This window comes from Acipenser ruthenus, chromosome 11, assembly GCF_902713425.1.
Source record: "Acipenser ruthenus chromosome 11, fAciRut3.2 maternal haplotype, whole genome shotgun sequence".
NCBI lineage: Eukaryota > Metazoa > Chordata > Actinopteri > Acipenseriformes > Acipenseridae > Acipenser > Acipenser ruthenus.
The window spans coordinates 41,535,093-41,549,845 of record NC_081199.1 but is presented as its reverse complement, the minus strand read 5'-3'; the positions used below and the strand labels follow the sequence as shown (position 1 = coordinate 41,549,845).

Sequence of the window (14,753 nt, the reverse complement as noted above, 5' to 3'; positions counted from 1 at the left end):
CGTTTAACTTCAGTATTCAGTATAAACCGTTTTCTTGGTCATTCTGCAAAAACATGTCAAGAAAGCCATAAGAAGTACCAATTTCCAACACTGCTGCTGTTCAAGATCTCGAAATCCAACTGTAAGCTGCCATCCACACTGCACATTTGATAATCTGAAGACATCAGAAGGTGCCTGTTTGTTATTAGGTGAGGAGAGAGAGGGAAAGGAGCTGTGGGAGGAGGTGGGGGGTCAGGGTTTACCACACAGAGTAAATTAGCAAGCGACGATAGCGGACAGGCGGTGGGGGGAGTAGATGGATATGGGACCGGAAACGCACAGAGCAGCGAGCAGGACACGAAAGGATCGCTGGCAGTCTGCCCCCACACAGAGGACGAGCTGCTTCTCTTTCCACGGCACAAAGTCCTGAAATGGCTTTTTCAGATTTAACAGCAAGCCTAGGTGGTTACTACAGTGTAGAATATTCACTGTTTATCCAAGTAAGTGAGGCTGATTTACGACCGGTGCTTCCATTTCTATCAGCAGCTAACAGGATCTCTCCTGTGAGCCATTGAATGGAATAAATCACTTGTCCCGTCAGTAGGTGTAGGCATACAATATGTACAGTATAGTGTATATATGTACAGTACTGTATGTATGTTTGTTTGATTAATTCAATACTAAAAAAACGTCTGGAGAGCAGGGGGATGGAATAAATATTTCTAAGAATTCGAACTCAGTGGGTAATGCAAAGCTTCTGAAGAATAGAATATTTGAATGAGTGGAATCCTCATTAAATACTTTTCTAGGTGGTCCAGAGTCGACAGATTTCATTGCTGCTGTGGTACCGTGGAACAGGATAATAAAGGAAAACCAGTTTAATAATGTACGTAATACTGAGTTGTCTAATCTGAAAATACAGACCCCTACTGAAAGACCATGCACTGCCTGCTCTCTTACAGGCACGTTGATATTCTTTTTGTCACCCCGAAGCTCTGCGTTGCTCGTGCAATCCTCCTTCACCAGTCTGTATCTGAGGAGACATTCTGTGGACCTGCACAGATAGAGAGCATGGCTGGCTGTAGACCTGCACAGATAGAGAGCATGGCTGGCTGTGGACATGCACAGATAGAGAGCATGGCTGAGTGTGGACCTGCACAGATAGAGAGCATGGCTGGCTGTGGATGTGCACAGATAGAGAGCATGGCGGCTGTGGACCTGCACAGATAGAGAGCATGGCTGGCTGTGGACCTGCACAGATAGAGAGCATGGCTGGCTGTGGACATGCACAGATAGAGAGCATGGCGGCTGTGGACCTGCACAGGTAGAGAGCATGGCTGGCTTTGGACGTGCACAGATAGAGAGCATGGCTGGCTGTGGACCTGTATAGATAGAGAGCATGGCTGGCTGTAGACCTGCACAGATAGAGAGCATGGCTGGCTGTAGACCTGCACAGATAGAGAGCATGGCTGAGTGTGGACCTGCACAGATAGAGAGCATGGCTGAGTGTGGACGTGCACAGATAGAGAGCATGGCTGGCTTTGGACGTGCACAGATAGAGAGCATGGCTGGCTGTGGACCTGTATAGATAGAGAGCATGGCTGGCTGTAGACCTGCACAGATAGAGAGCATGGCTGGCTGTAGACCTGCACAGATAGAGAGCATGGCTGAGTGTGGACCTGCACAGATAGAGAGCATGGCTGGCTTTGGACGTGCACAGATAGAGAGCATGGCGGCTGCGGACCTGCACAGGTAGAGAGCATGGCTGGCTTTGGACGTGCACAGATAGAGAGCATGGCTGAGTGTGGACCTGCACAGATAGAGAGCATGGCTGAGTGTGGACCTGCACAGATAGAGAGCATGGCTGGCTGTAGACCTGCACAGATAGAGAGCATGGCTGAGTGTGGACCTGCACAGATAGAGAGCATGGCGGCTTTGGACGTGCACAGATAGAGAGCATGGCTGGCTTTGGACGTGCACAGATAGAGAGCATGGCGGCTGTGGACCTGCACAGGTAGAGAGCATGGCTGGCTGTAGACCTGCACAGAAGAAAAACAAATTAATTTTGTATTAATTCCTCTTCAGTGAATAAAACATGCTCTGGGTATAATGACCACTTATGGAAGGAAACCAATGGACTTGCCTATGAACTTGCCCAGTATACTGTTGTACAGTAGGGCCATTCAAGGTGATGACTTCAACAACCTTGTCCTCGTCCCATTGGTTTTTACTCTACTTTGAATTTAGATGCTGTTTTAGTGATCGCTTACTGCTGTCTTCAGTCTCAACGACCCGCAGTCTATTCCATATTCTTCTTCTTTGTTGACAGCACCCTCCTGGAGAGCAGTGGGCAGAGCTGGCCTGAGTGTCAGGGATGCCTTGTTTCGATTGGGTGTTGGTGAACCTTTTAGGTATCCTGCTGTTTTATTAGCATTTATTAGCATGTTTGCTAAATGCATAAACAGCAAAAGTGAACAGTATGTTGTTTTTAGTTTTTTTGATTGATTGAAGACAATGGCGGTGTTTACATACACAAAGTCATGACAGTTTTCCTCATGACATGTTTGCCGTACTTTTCAGGAAATGCTTTGCTATGCAGTTCTGATTTATGAAAAAAATCAGCCGTACCAATGCAGAATACTCAATTCATAGTCATTTAGGGGAGGGGATATTTAAATGTCCGTGTCTGCTTACTAAGTAGGAAAAGAATGACTGAATATCGTAAGGAGACAGAATTCGTTGAATGCGTTGCCATGAAGATAAAAACATTTAACAAGAGAAATGGATTCACGCGTTGGCGCTCACATTCTGAATTACGCCGCGCATTAGCTACTTGTTTGTGTGGTTACCTTTCCAACGCACACGCACGCACGCACACACACAATCATATAAAAAATAATTTCTACTAAGTACAAGTTTTACTACTTAGAATTTAGATTTCTGTGAATGTGTGGAACATCTAAGTTAAATTTTACACAAGAGAGATCATATGTTGCTTTCATTTTATATTAAAAACTACTTTTGTTTTTACAGTTTTGTCTGTACATAAACCTGTTTACACACTAGTTTCTTTTGAAATGTTTATTTTATTATAGTTTTTCATTTTTTGAAGTAGTGCTTTATATGTGGTAAGTTAGAAAATAAACTCTTTATGTTTAATTGTTAATTTAAATACGGCGTTTCGGCTGTGCAGATGTTTGATGTGATGTGCTTGAATAAAACTATCCGATGTCTTTCATTTTAATACTGATGATGTTTAAAGTGTACCGTGATAATGACTGCCGTCAGTGGTTCTAGTGTTGAAGTAGTTCATAAATGTACATTTTGTGTGTGTGTGTGTGTGCGTGCGTGCGTGCGTGCGTGCGTGCGTGTGTGTGTGTGCGTGCGTATATGTGTGTGTGTGTGTGTGTGTGTGTGTGTGTTTGTGTGTATTGGGGGGGGGGTGTGTGTTTTGTATGGCCTTTCTGCTGGAGATTACGTGAGATTAAGTCAAATGAACTGGATCTTGACTGCTGAAACCTCGTGAGCCACAAGCACGATTCCTCCTCCGGTTTACATGGGTTTTTACAGCTATTTTTATTGTGAGAAAGTGACTGACCCTGCCCTTAAAGTCGTGCTGACAAAAGGATGTCTTTTTGCTGTTTTACGATGTATTTAGGTGACAGTCATGATTTTCACGTGCATGTAAACCCAGCCAATGAGAAAAGACATCTAGTCAAAACTGATTCGGTTTCTTTTAGCATTCCTCCTTCAGTGTAGCTTGTACTGCATGAATATGTATTGCCAAGTGAATACTGAATGATGCCATGCATGCATTGTGGTGTTTGAATGTCATCTTAAGGGTGAAATCCACCATCAAGACCAAAGAAGGCTGTTGATGCAGTAACACTTATACAGTACCCCCTGCAGCATGCACCCCTCTACCTGCTAGGTGTTATTAACATGTTATGTTTCTTTGGTGACCAAGTGTTACCCTTTATTGCTGTTAGTTCCACATACAGTGATGGGATAATAATGTTGTACACCACATCACATTATCAGAAGCGAAGTGCAGATTTGAGGGATGAGCCTATGTTTTTTCCTTCCTGTCATGACTACTTTACAGCTGTCCCGTGTCTGTTCCTGCTTTGCAGACTCCAGAAGCCTGGTTTGAGTTAGGACAGGCTGGGATGCATTATAATATCCGCAAGGAAACTCAAAGCACCCTTAGAGACATAACAGGGGAATAACACAGCCAAACGATGGGGCTGCAGCCACTAAGGAGGTGAACCACTCTGCTTCTCTGACATATGTTGAAATTGTTATTTTTGGATTGAGCTTGTCTTTACCACCTCTCGGTGTCATGTCACATCAAACACCAGGAGTGCTGTGCAGCAGAATACATTGCGCGTTTATATTCTTGTTTGAGTCAATCTCTGTGCTTCATCTGTAGGGCTGAAAGCCATCTGAAATGCTGGGGCGGTAGGGGAAGCAAGCGAGGGAGAGGGAGAGGGAGAGGGAGAGGGAGAGAGTGAGAAGAGAAAGCAGGATGTGGCCATGGTTTAAATCCCAGCTCTGCACTTTTTCTATTTTTCCACTGTTGTGGCGCTCTGCTTACAAACACGCTCTCTTTCCAATAATATCTGGGAGAGGAAATGCAATGTGTGTCCAATAAAAGCCACTCGAATATGGTTTGAGGGCTAGCATGCTTCCTCTGTACTGGGATCGGTTACCAGTGCAGACTCCGTAGATGGATATTTATAGACTGGCTTGAGTATGGCATCAGGATCACTACTGTGATTTTGAAAGATTTATTTTTTCAACTCATCAATCAAATGCTGTAGAAGGTATTTTGAAAAGAATTGTGAATTGTTCTCCGCTTTTTGCAAGTATATACAACAAATCTGTCCTAAGAAGTTACAGTAGACGACAACAAGGGATGTGTTTCAGTCAATACGCATGTGAGCCGTCAATGTGGTTGTCAGTCTGCTTTTAAAACAATGAAATCCAAAAGGTTTCCTACCCATGTCATGCTCTGCTGTATTGAGAATGTACTGTAGTATAGGCTGCTATATGATTCATGCTGATGTCTACCCTATGAGAGGTCAGAGTGAGCCCTCCCTGCACTACACTGCATGTTTTACTAGTTAAAAACAGTATACAGTAGCTAACCTTAATGTGACATTATTTCCATTTGATACAGACTTATTGATACACAAATTTTCAGATGGCTGTATCACCTTAATGACAAGGTCTACTATATATCTGGTGTGTCCTGTAAAGTGATCTGTCCACAGAGAGAGAGGAGGTGAGGAAGAAGTCAGCACGGCATAGCTGTGTACCGTCTGGCTGGGGCTCAGCAGGACGGCTCACCCTGCCCCACCCCTCTGCCACGCCACTGCAGGTCTGTGTGCCAGGCTCAGAGAATCAAGAGGCAGTGACAGGCACCACACAAGCTTTCTCTGCTGACTGTCTCGTTGCTATTCAGGGCACTCTAACTCTTATCACAGGCTGGCCACAATACTCGCATTGTAAAAGATCACAACAACCACCAAACCCATCCTATTGTTCCCTGGCTCTCTGTTCTATAGCATTGCATGCCGGATGGTGTTATTTATTACAAAAGCCTCTTCGCCCTTTATTAGTATTGATGAGAAATGGCTTGTGAGCTAACAGTGGTCAATAAAACAGCTTTTGGTGTGCAGAATATTTCTGGAGAAAGAAATAACAACGGATACATTTTTGGCTCTTGCACAGTATATTTTTAATATAGTTCTATAATATTTCATCATGTTGTTGTGACAGGTTATACTTCGTTCCTTCATACATTATCTATATTTGTGCCAGGTTCTTATTAAGTGGAACTGGTACAGAACATTAGCATAGGGATCTGAGCGGTGATCCTTCAAGAGAACGCTGAAGGAGAAAAGAAGGAATGGCTTTTAGAAAGAGATAAAGGGCTAATTCCCATGAACCTGCTTCTCTGGAGACCATTAGTGGAGTGCAAAGAGCAAAAGGAAGAAAAGGAAATAAGTCTACGCCTGAGGCTTCTTAGAAGGGGAAGGGGAGGCGGAGAAGGGGTGGGGTGGGATGGGATGGGATGGGATGGGGGGGGATTGGCCATGACATGGGCTTCATCAAACGTTCCACCCAAATGTGTGTGTAGGCTTGTCGGCCACTCATTCCGAGATCCTCGAAGAACTTGAAATGAAAAGATCTACAGTATGAGCCTGGTTCGAAGATCTGGTGTCACTTTGAACTGTTAGAAATAACTGTTAAAAAATGGAGACATGGATTGTTCCTATAACAGCTGTTCAGCTGTCTCATTTGTGGCTCTCCATTCTTGCTTTCCCTGATCTACAGCGCAGTATTGTACACACAGTGCACACTGTAGGGTAATGTCTAGTGACAGATAGCAGCTGAACTAATCAGTGGTCTCTCCGCTTTGAAATAGAGGGCCGTTATATCTCTGAATAACTACAGTTGTGGTCCCCACAGTACTTTATCCACACAGTTCCACCCCTATGGCTTCCTTTAGTAAAAAAGAAAAAAAAGTCAGGAACGCAACTGGAATTGCTAACTAATTTCAGAACAAGGACTGATAAAACCAATATGCTGTTACAGTAAGTCTTGACTTGTGTGAAATTATCACTGCCGAGCTGGCGGACTGTTCTGAGAAGCTGTGATGAATTGGAATGTGGTAGAGGCGACCTCGTAAGCACTTAATCTTACAAGTTTCACTGAGTGACAGGTGAAGGTGAAGCACTAAGTATGTGGATTAAGTTGTGTAAGAGATATGTAGTGTACTATGCAGTAGTCGGTACGCTGTGATTTCTTTATTTCTGTCAAATATTTAATTCAATTATAACAAAAGAATTGTGTGAGCTGCAGTTAAGTAAGTACTGTATTAGACTCGACAGACCAACGGGGCTGAGTGAAATGCAGGGATGGAAATAAGACACCTATTGCCTAGCAGTTACACCCATTCCAGGGTTTTTGTGTGCTTGATTAGCCCCAGGGTATAGGTAACAAGCTCAGGTGTGGATCAAACTGCTCTATGCGAGTCTTATCTTCCATCCCTCAAATGGTCTTGCCTAGTGCAGACAGGAGGTGTTCAGTTTGTCCCAGATTGAAAGGGACTGATTGTAGTCACAGGCATGCAGTTTATTGTATTGCTAATTGTTGCATTGTGTCCATACAATATCACTGCAGGCAGGTTAAATGAATCAAACTGCTCATTTATAATTGAACACAAGCCCGAATATTTGGAAAGCTGCATTGCAGTTCTTCCCACAGTCACATTGCTTTTCCCAACCAGCCTGGGTCAGATAGTAGCTTTTACAATCCAAGGATCTTTAGATTGTGCTTCCTTTGTAAAATCAATCAAATTTCAGATCAAATGAATGTATCAAGGTTGTTCAGGCTATAAATAGTAATGAATACAATGTGCAATGGTACTGTAAATCGCTCACACAAATTAATATGGTGCAGCACGTGGAGTGAATTTGTCCCTGTTGGTAGTTTTTTTCTTTGCTGTGTTTCATGCATGCACAATTTTATATATATATATATATATATATATATATATATATATATATATATATATATATATATATATATATATATATATATATGCTTAGTAAAAGACCTAAAGGATATTCAGGGTCAGGAGATCAAAGGGTCTGGGATCATCTGTAAAATGCACACAGTATCTGTTCTGTACGCTGTTGTGTTACTGACATCTACTTGGTGAAAAAAAAAAAGATCCATCTGTATATGATGGATCTGCATATTCTCAATTTGTCAAACAATTGGTGTGTATTGATTTTTAGTTCACAAGTACAGATGTGCAGTGTATAATGCACGGTACCAGTAGATTTATTATTATTATTATTATTTTTTTGTGACTGTTGGTGTGCATGAAAAATAACTTTCTCTTTCAAAGCTGTGTTTTGTGCGTTTGCTGCAGAGGAGAGATTTGACTTCAGAGTCTCCTGTGATGATTGAGAGATTTGTTGCTTTTGAACCCGGTGTTATCAGAAATGTGTCACCTTAGCAACCGCCGTTGCCAAGGATACCTTTTGCAGAAGCTGGCTTGAAACCTACAACACGACAGAGCAAACCAAGTTTCGAATACTAATCTCAGGTTAATAATATATTACTGTACAGCAATATGTGAAATAGAATTCAATTCAATCTAATAAGAATAAATATACTGTACATTCATATTTAATAGAATAGAAATGTCAGAGGCAAACACCAGTAAGCACAAATGCTTTTGTTTCTTCTGTATCTATACCTTCAAACATACAATCTAGGCCTACACTTCATATTTTGCTTTTCATAACATTAAAACTTCATACAAAAATAACCTCCAGCTTCATTTTATATACAGGACCAGACTTATGGGATGGAAATACAGCCAGACTCCCCATTGCATAGCGGTTTGTTCCATTCCTGGTTTTACTATGACAAGACACACCTGAGCTTGTTACCTATACGCACTGGGGTGAATCAAACTCGTAGTAAAACCTGGAATGGGTGAAAGTGCCATGCAGAAGGAGTCTTTTATTTCCATCCCTGCAGACTGGTTTACTGAATACTCACTCACAGTATTCGGGGATCCTTGAACTGTGTGCGCTGCCTATTCAATTTAAGAAAACTATTACCTTTACTCTAGATACATAGAAACTCTGATATATGAGCTGGGGGACGCATGTAAAAACCCTGTTTTGAATGTGTGCTCTTGGCAACCTGTTGTCATACAGGCTCTCCAGCATGCTTGGTCAGTATTGTAATGAGAGCAGCCTCCAGCACTCCCCTCACACTCTGGCACAGGCCAGATCCTGGGATAGTTTGGATACCACACTTGCACTGCGTTCTTCACAGTGCTGTGAGTGTGAAGGGTGTTGCTTTGTATTTCCTGTGCTTGATGGGGATCATTCATAAAACTGACTTGTGTTTACTGGAAGAGAGCTTTTATAATAAATATGTCATACTTTGTGTTTTAAATTGTAATTGATACATTTTGTTTTTGAGACTCAGAGTATGGGAACTTGCTGGGACAGCAGTGTGGAGTAGTGGTTAGGGCTCTGGACTCTTGACCGGAGGGTCGTGGGTTCAATCCCAGGTGGGGGACACTCATATTGTACCCTTGAGCAAGGTACTTTACCTAGATTGCTCCAGTAAAAACCCAACTGTATAAATGGGTAATTGTATGTAAAAATAATGTGTTATCTTGTAACAATTGTAAGTCGCCCTGGATAAGGGCGTCTGCTAAGAATTAAATAATAATAATAATAATAATAATAATAATAATAATAATAATAATAATAATAATAATAATAAATAGCACATTTTGATTTGTATTTGCATAACACCAAATACACTTGCTTGCTATTTTTTGTCCTTATTTTATAAGTAAAATAAGTGTTCTGAATGTGTTTTTAATGAATGAATCGCTAGTTTAAAATGGTCAGTTATAACATTATACTACACCAAAGGATTAATTGTGCATTCAACAATGCATGTTTTATATTTAAAAGATTGACCTTAATAAGCATACAACTGTAAATATCATCATTACACTGTCAACCAAAACTGTGCCATTGTGTAAATACTAAACGCGGGACATGTGCTGTACTCGACACAGTTCAAACGCGCTTTAATTCTGCAGTCTTCGGGGTTTTACTGTGGTGTTCAGTTTAAGCACCATAGACTTTAGCTTCAGCTGAGAAACTTGACAAGAAAGCGTGTGAAATTGTATTCGTGAGCACTGCCCTTATCTGCACTGATTAACCATTCCCCACAGTTCCAACAACATTCTTTACAGATTTGAAGATAGAGATGTGCAAACCGGTTCCTTTGAAAACGGATCCGGTTCCAGTGAGTACTATTATGTTTTTAATAAAACTGATTTATTAAAAACATAAAACCATTAAAATTATCAAAGACTTAATTTCTGTGCAAAATGCATGCGATAAATGTAATTGACACGTTTATACTTAGAGAAAAAGTACGCACTTACCTAGACTACATATTTGCGTTTTGTAGTCGTTTTTTGGACAACTGACTGATCGCGGCTCTGTTGAGTTTAGTTTGACTTATTTTTTGATCTGTGATTGTTGTGGTCTTTCTAATGGTTAGGGAACCGGAATTAGACTCAAAATAACCGGTTTGGACCCGATTCCAAAAATCTCCTCAAAAGCACATCATAACATTAGTCTCATATACGCTGGTAGTAGAAACTCCACCCAATACAACAGTGTGACTGACTGGAAACTAAGGGATGGAGTTCTGACATTTTGGAAACACTGTACCTTTCCGATTTCTTATTTTGCCCTTTCTTTTTAATTCATGCATTTACACGTGTTATACAAAAGAGGGTTAAACAATGGATTTTAATAAAGAACGAGGCATTTGTTAGTGCTATAGGTTCCTCACTAGCGCAACGCTAATTAATAATCATATTAATTAAATGGTGTATTTTAATCTCATTACCTGCCCGTGTATATTTTACCTATTTGTTTGAAGAATATGGTCTAATTGTTTAGTTATAATGACAGATGCTTGCAATGTAGTCCTTTATATACACAATTTACTCGTTCAGTTGTGCAAATGGTGGTGTTGTGGCAGTCAGTCATGAAATATCCTTCAGGACCGATATGTTCTCCCCTGTTACAGTCGACTGAATTTGGGCTTGCATGCGAGTTCCACCCCCGCACAGGGGATAGCATTGGATCTGGCCATTCAAGTTGTCAGTTTCCTCGTGATAGTTCAATCAATCTCAAAAAGAAACCAGTTCAGTTCCTTGTGTACCTGAAGTGGTTCAGTTACCACGTGGTGTATTCTTTGAAATTTAGCTTTTTGGTTTAATTCTGAGGGGGAAAAAAACAAACAATGTTTTGTTTTAACGTGTCTCTGTATTCTGTCTGATTTGCGAATCGCTTTTTCCCCCGAACACCGAAAAGCCTCTTTAAAGCTGACTGATTTAACTTGAGGGTTTTCTCTGGATAATAATAAGAATACTACATACACATACATACATAATAATTACAGTACTACACGTAATAAATACAGAATTGTAAGTACCGTGCATAGTTTGTGCCCACAGAGAAATACCAAGGTACTGAAGTAGTCGTAGATCATTTTAATAATTACTGCTCTATCCCGATGTGGGGGTCTCGAAATGGTGAATGCATACAAAGTAAAGGAAAGTAATTCAATAGGAAAACACATAATATAATGTGTTTTCATCATTTGCCTATCATTTAAATATACTGATAATACAGCTAGCCTTTATGATTGTGTTTTTTCTGGAGTTCAGTGCGGTGTATCGGCAAATTCCAGACCGCGTTTTCTAGCGACCCCTATTGCTTGCTGACGATCTGCCCTGTGTTGTGTGGTGTTCACAGCTGGGAGAGAAAGAAGGATTGGAAATGTATTCATTGGGTGTCGGACCGCTAACTGGTGCTCCTTTTTTATGTTAAAATCATTATAATAACGATGGAAACAAAAGCATGCTGTCACTGCGAGCTGCAGATAGGCACATGCCGCTGGGGACCGCTGGAAACGGAGTAGTGGTCGCAAGCAACTTGGAGGGGGAATACAATTCTGCAATAATACTAATCGGGCAGCACATACATCGGTTTGGCAGCGAGATTGGCTAGTCACATCGGGACACTGCAAAGGACGGAGCAAGAATGCTGTTTTTTTCATTTACATTATTCATAAGGACGTGCGGATTGGCCCTGTTTTATTATACAACTCGAATGCTTTGCACAGTGGTGTAACGTATTTAATATCTGTACCGTTCTTACAGCTTTGCAAAGACCGGAGTGGGGTTATTTATTGCAATTTGTAAGGTCCGTTGCGTTTTCACCTGGAAGTCATACACCTATGTTAGTACTAACTGCGTCTTCACTCAAAACAGAATACGATTTGCACTTTCTAGGGTTTTTTTTTTTCTTGGAGTAGAGTTTTTTTTTTTTGTTTCACAATTTTTATATATATATATATATATATATATATATATATATATATATATATATATATATATATATATATATATATATATATATATATAAAAAAACAATTGTTGTGTAAAACGAACAATTGCACCGGGCATTCCAGGTGCGTTTAGGTCCGGACTGTAACAATAATATTATCGTTCTATAATTTAAGGGACAATTTTTCTTTTGCTGTTTTTGCAACTAAAGAATGTACCTTTTGGATGCTGATTGCCCTGAAAGGATGCAGAGGGGAACCCCGCAAAGGAAAACCGTGTACCGGATTTCTTTAACTCTGGTTAAAAAAGAAAATGTGCTGGATGGTGGAGGCGGCGGGAGCAGCGTGGCGCATCCAAGGTTTGAGACCCCAAAAGCGGACACTCACAGGCGGGAGGGCGCCTCAGAGATCCAGCGAAGCTGCCTGTTGGAGGAGCTGGAGGAAGAGGCGGACGACATAGACGATTTCTCCACACAGAACTATTTGAGAAACTTCAGGACGTTTAGTACCGGTCACCTTGAACTGGGTAAGTTAAAAATCTCCAGGAAAACGCACCATTTTCACAAGGACCTGACGTTTAAATTGAAAGAAGCTGGCAACGCAGCAGGTTCAGCTGGCCTGGAACTAAGCCCGAAGAGAGACGGGAGCCCGGCTCGCCCTGTAAGCATGGTCGAAACTGTGAACTTGGGTTTGGAAAATAAAAGTAACGTTTCGCGTTTAGGGGAAAGTCTGGGAGCTACTAATGTCGAGGTGTTTAAAAGGGAGCTTTGCACTAGTGAAAATGGACCACAAGCGCGTACTGACACAGGCAGAGAAAAGGTAGCTAAAGACAAGGAAAGTGCTGGTTCGGGGGACAGGGGAAACGGTACAGAATCAAAAGACTCACTTGAAAGTGTAGGGGGCCAAGGTGCGCTCCCGTCAGAGGTGCAAAGAGAATGTCCTGAAGAAGGGCAGGACATGGGGGGGAATTCTCAGGACACCAATGGTAATTTCTCTGGCAGGAATAGTCAGGAATGTGAGAATTCCAGGGCTGAAGCCCCCCGTTCACCCGTGATATCAGGACCCCCCTCCTTAGCACGGAGAGGGTCAGGTAAAAAACACACTCCACAGACACCTCCCCTAGCCCCTGACAAGAGGCACCCGGGTTTACTGCACAGGAGCTTCAGCTTCAGGCACTGGAGTGGTGGGGAGCTGCCCAGGATCAGAGCCCTCACTCGGGAGAAGCACCACAGTAGCTCCAGCTGTATTGGGCAAGGGGAGAGCAAAGCCGTGGTCCTTCAGAACCCCTCCTGCAGTGAAGCAGGGTGCAGCGAGAAGAGGAACACCTTAGACGTGGGGGAGGTCCTGAATAAAACAGATTCCCTGACTGACCTGGGCAGGTGGGAGAGGGCGAATGGGAAGAACAGGACTCTGGATAACAGCGACCTGCACAAGCTGTCAGAGAGGAACCTGGAAGAGAAGGAAGGCTTCCTCCGCGGCGGGGTCAGGTCTAGCGGGCAGGAGCGCAATCTGCTCAAGTTCTTCAGCGGCATTTTCTCCAAAAAGGAGGGCACTTCCACGCCGTTTACGAGCCCCAGGGGGAAATCTCTAAGGGATAGCAGTAGCGCTGCCAGGTCTAAAGGGTTTCTAAGCTCCCAGAAGAAGGCTACTCTGGGATATGCACAGTCCAGCCCTGAGAGTGTGAACGGGTCTCCTCTTAAAGGTAATGCATCTTTTTTTGTTCTCTCTCTCTTGTTTTGGTTGAATGCACAGAGGAGGCGGGGGTGGGGGTGTCAGCATCTTAAAGAATGCAGTTTACTTTTGACACAGAGGTGACGACTGGATTCTGGAATTCAGTTGCTACATTGAGACCTTAGGCTTTATTTAAGTTGCATCCATTTCTTGTTCAATGCATACAAAGTAAAGGGGGTACGCTGGTGGTGCAGGCACTGAAACAGAACCTGCGCTGAAAGTGTCAAATGCCTCAAGGTTTTTAATGTGTGCGCTTAGTGGCTTAAGCAGGCTCTGGTTAACCAGGCACCAGACAGGTTAGGTTACTGGCTCATAGCAAAGCCTTGACCCTAATTTCATGAGCACACAAACAAAATACCACCAACACCACAAACAAACTCTGTACACCGCTATGCATTTGTAAAGGTTGTGATGCATTCTTACATACAGTACTGAACACCATGTTATGCTGTAAAGGTTGTGATGCATTCTTACATACAGTATTGCACATCATGTTATGTTCTAGCCCACTGCATGGCTAAAAACCAACACTCGCCCGACCCAGTCCTGGGTTTCAAAACTACCTTCAATGAAGTATAATATTCAGATTATCGTTAGCCAGGAGTCTAATGGTTAAATACATTGTTTCTCTCCTTTTAGCTGCATGAATAGTTCTGAAACCCAAGTTTGAAACCCTGCTACTGGTATACAGTCGTGAAGCTCCTGGCTTTATACTAAACACACAGTTGTCTTCTCCCCTCCCCTCAGTCCTGTTTCAAGCTAATACCTGAGAGCTTTGTAATACTGCTTTGCTGACTCCTTCTGTCTTTGTAGGAAAACAACAGCCATATCCATCCCTGGCTTCAGTGATGTGTTTGTTTTCCCGTTCCCTTGTGGGAGAGGTGTGGGTTACCCTCACAAGCTAGGAAACCTTTGTTTTTAGAACTAATGATCTTTTTCATTAATTATTTTCCTTGATATGTACCACCACCATCTGGTGTGTGTGCAAGCGAAGGGGGGGTTTTAATAAGCAGAGCAGGGTCCTAGCCGGTCCTCGGATAATGAAGATGCACGGCTTT

The 14,753-nt window shown here is 42.3% G+C and overlaps 1 protein-coding gene across 7 annotated transcripts in view; it reads left to right on the top strand.

Annotated features, from left to right (window-relative positions):
* Positions 1–14,753, top strand: part of agap1 (ArfGAP with GTPase domain, ankyrin repeat and PH domain 1) — a 202,457-nt gene that overhangs the window by 59,498 nt on the left and 128,206 nt on the right. For 2 of the 7 annotated variants that reach the window (XM_034045619.3, XM_034045617.3), the window contains exon 1: positions 12,090–13,666. The exons of 3 other annotated variants lie outside the window; for them this stretch is intronic. In XM_034045619.3, coding sequence (XP_033901510.3) covers positions 12,178–13,666 — 1,489 coding nt within the window. In that variant the 5' untranslated portion in view covers positions 12,090–12,177. Of the gene's footprint in view, positions 1–12,088; positions 13,667–14,753 lie in introns of those variants that run through there. 2 more of the 7 variants (XM_059034001.1, XM_034045622.3) reach the window with 2 other exon arrangements.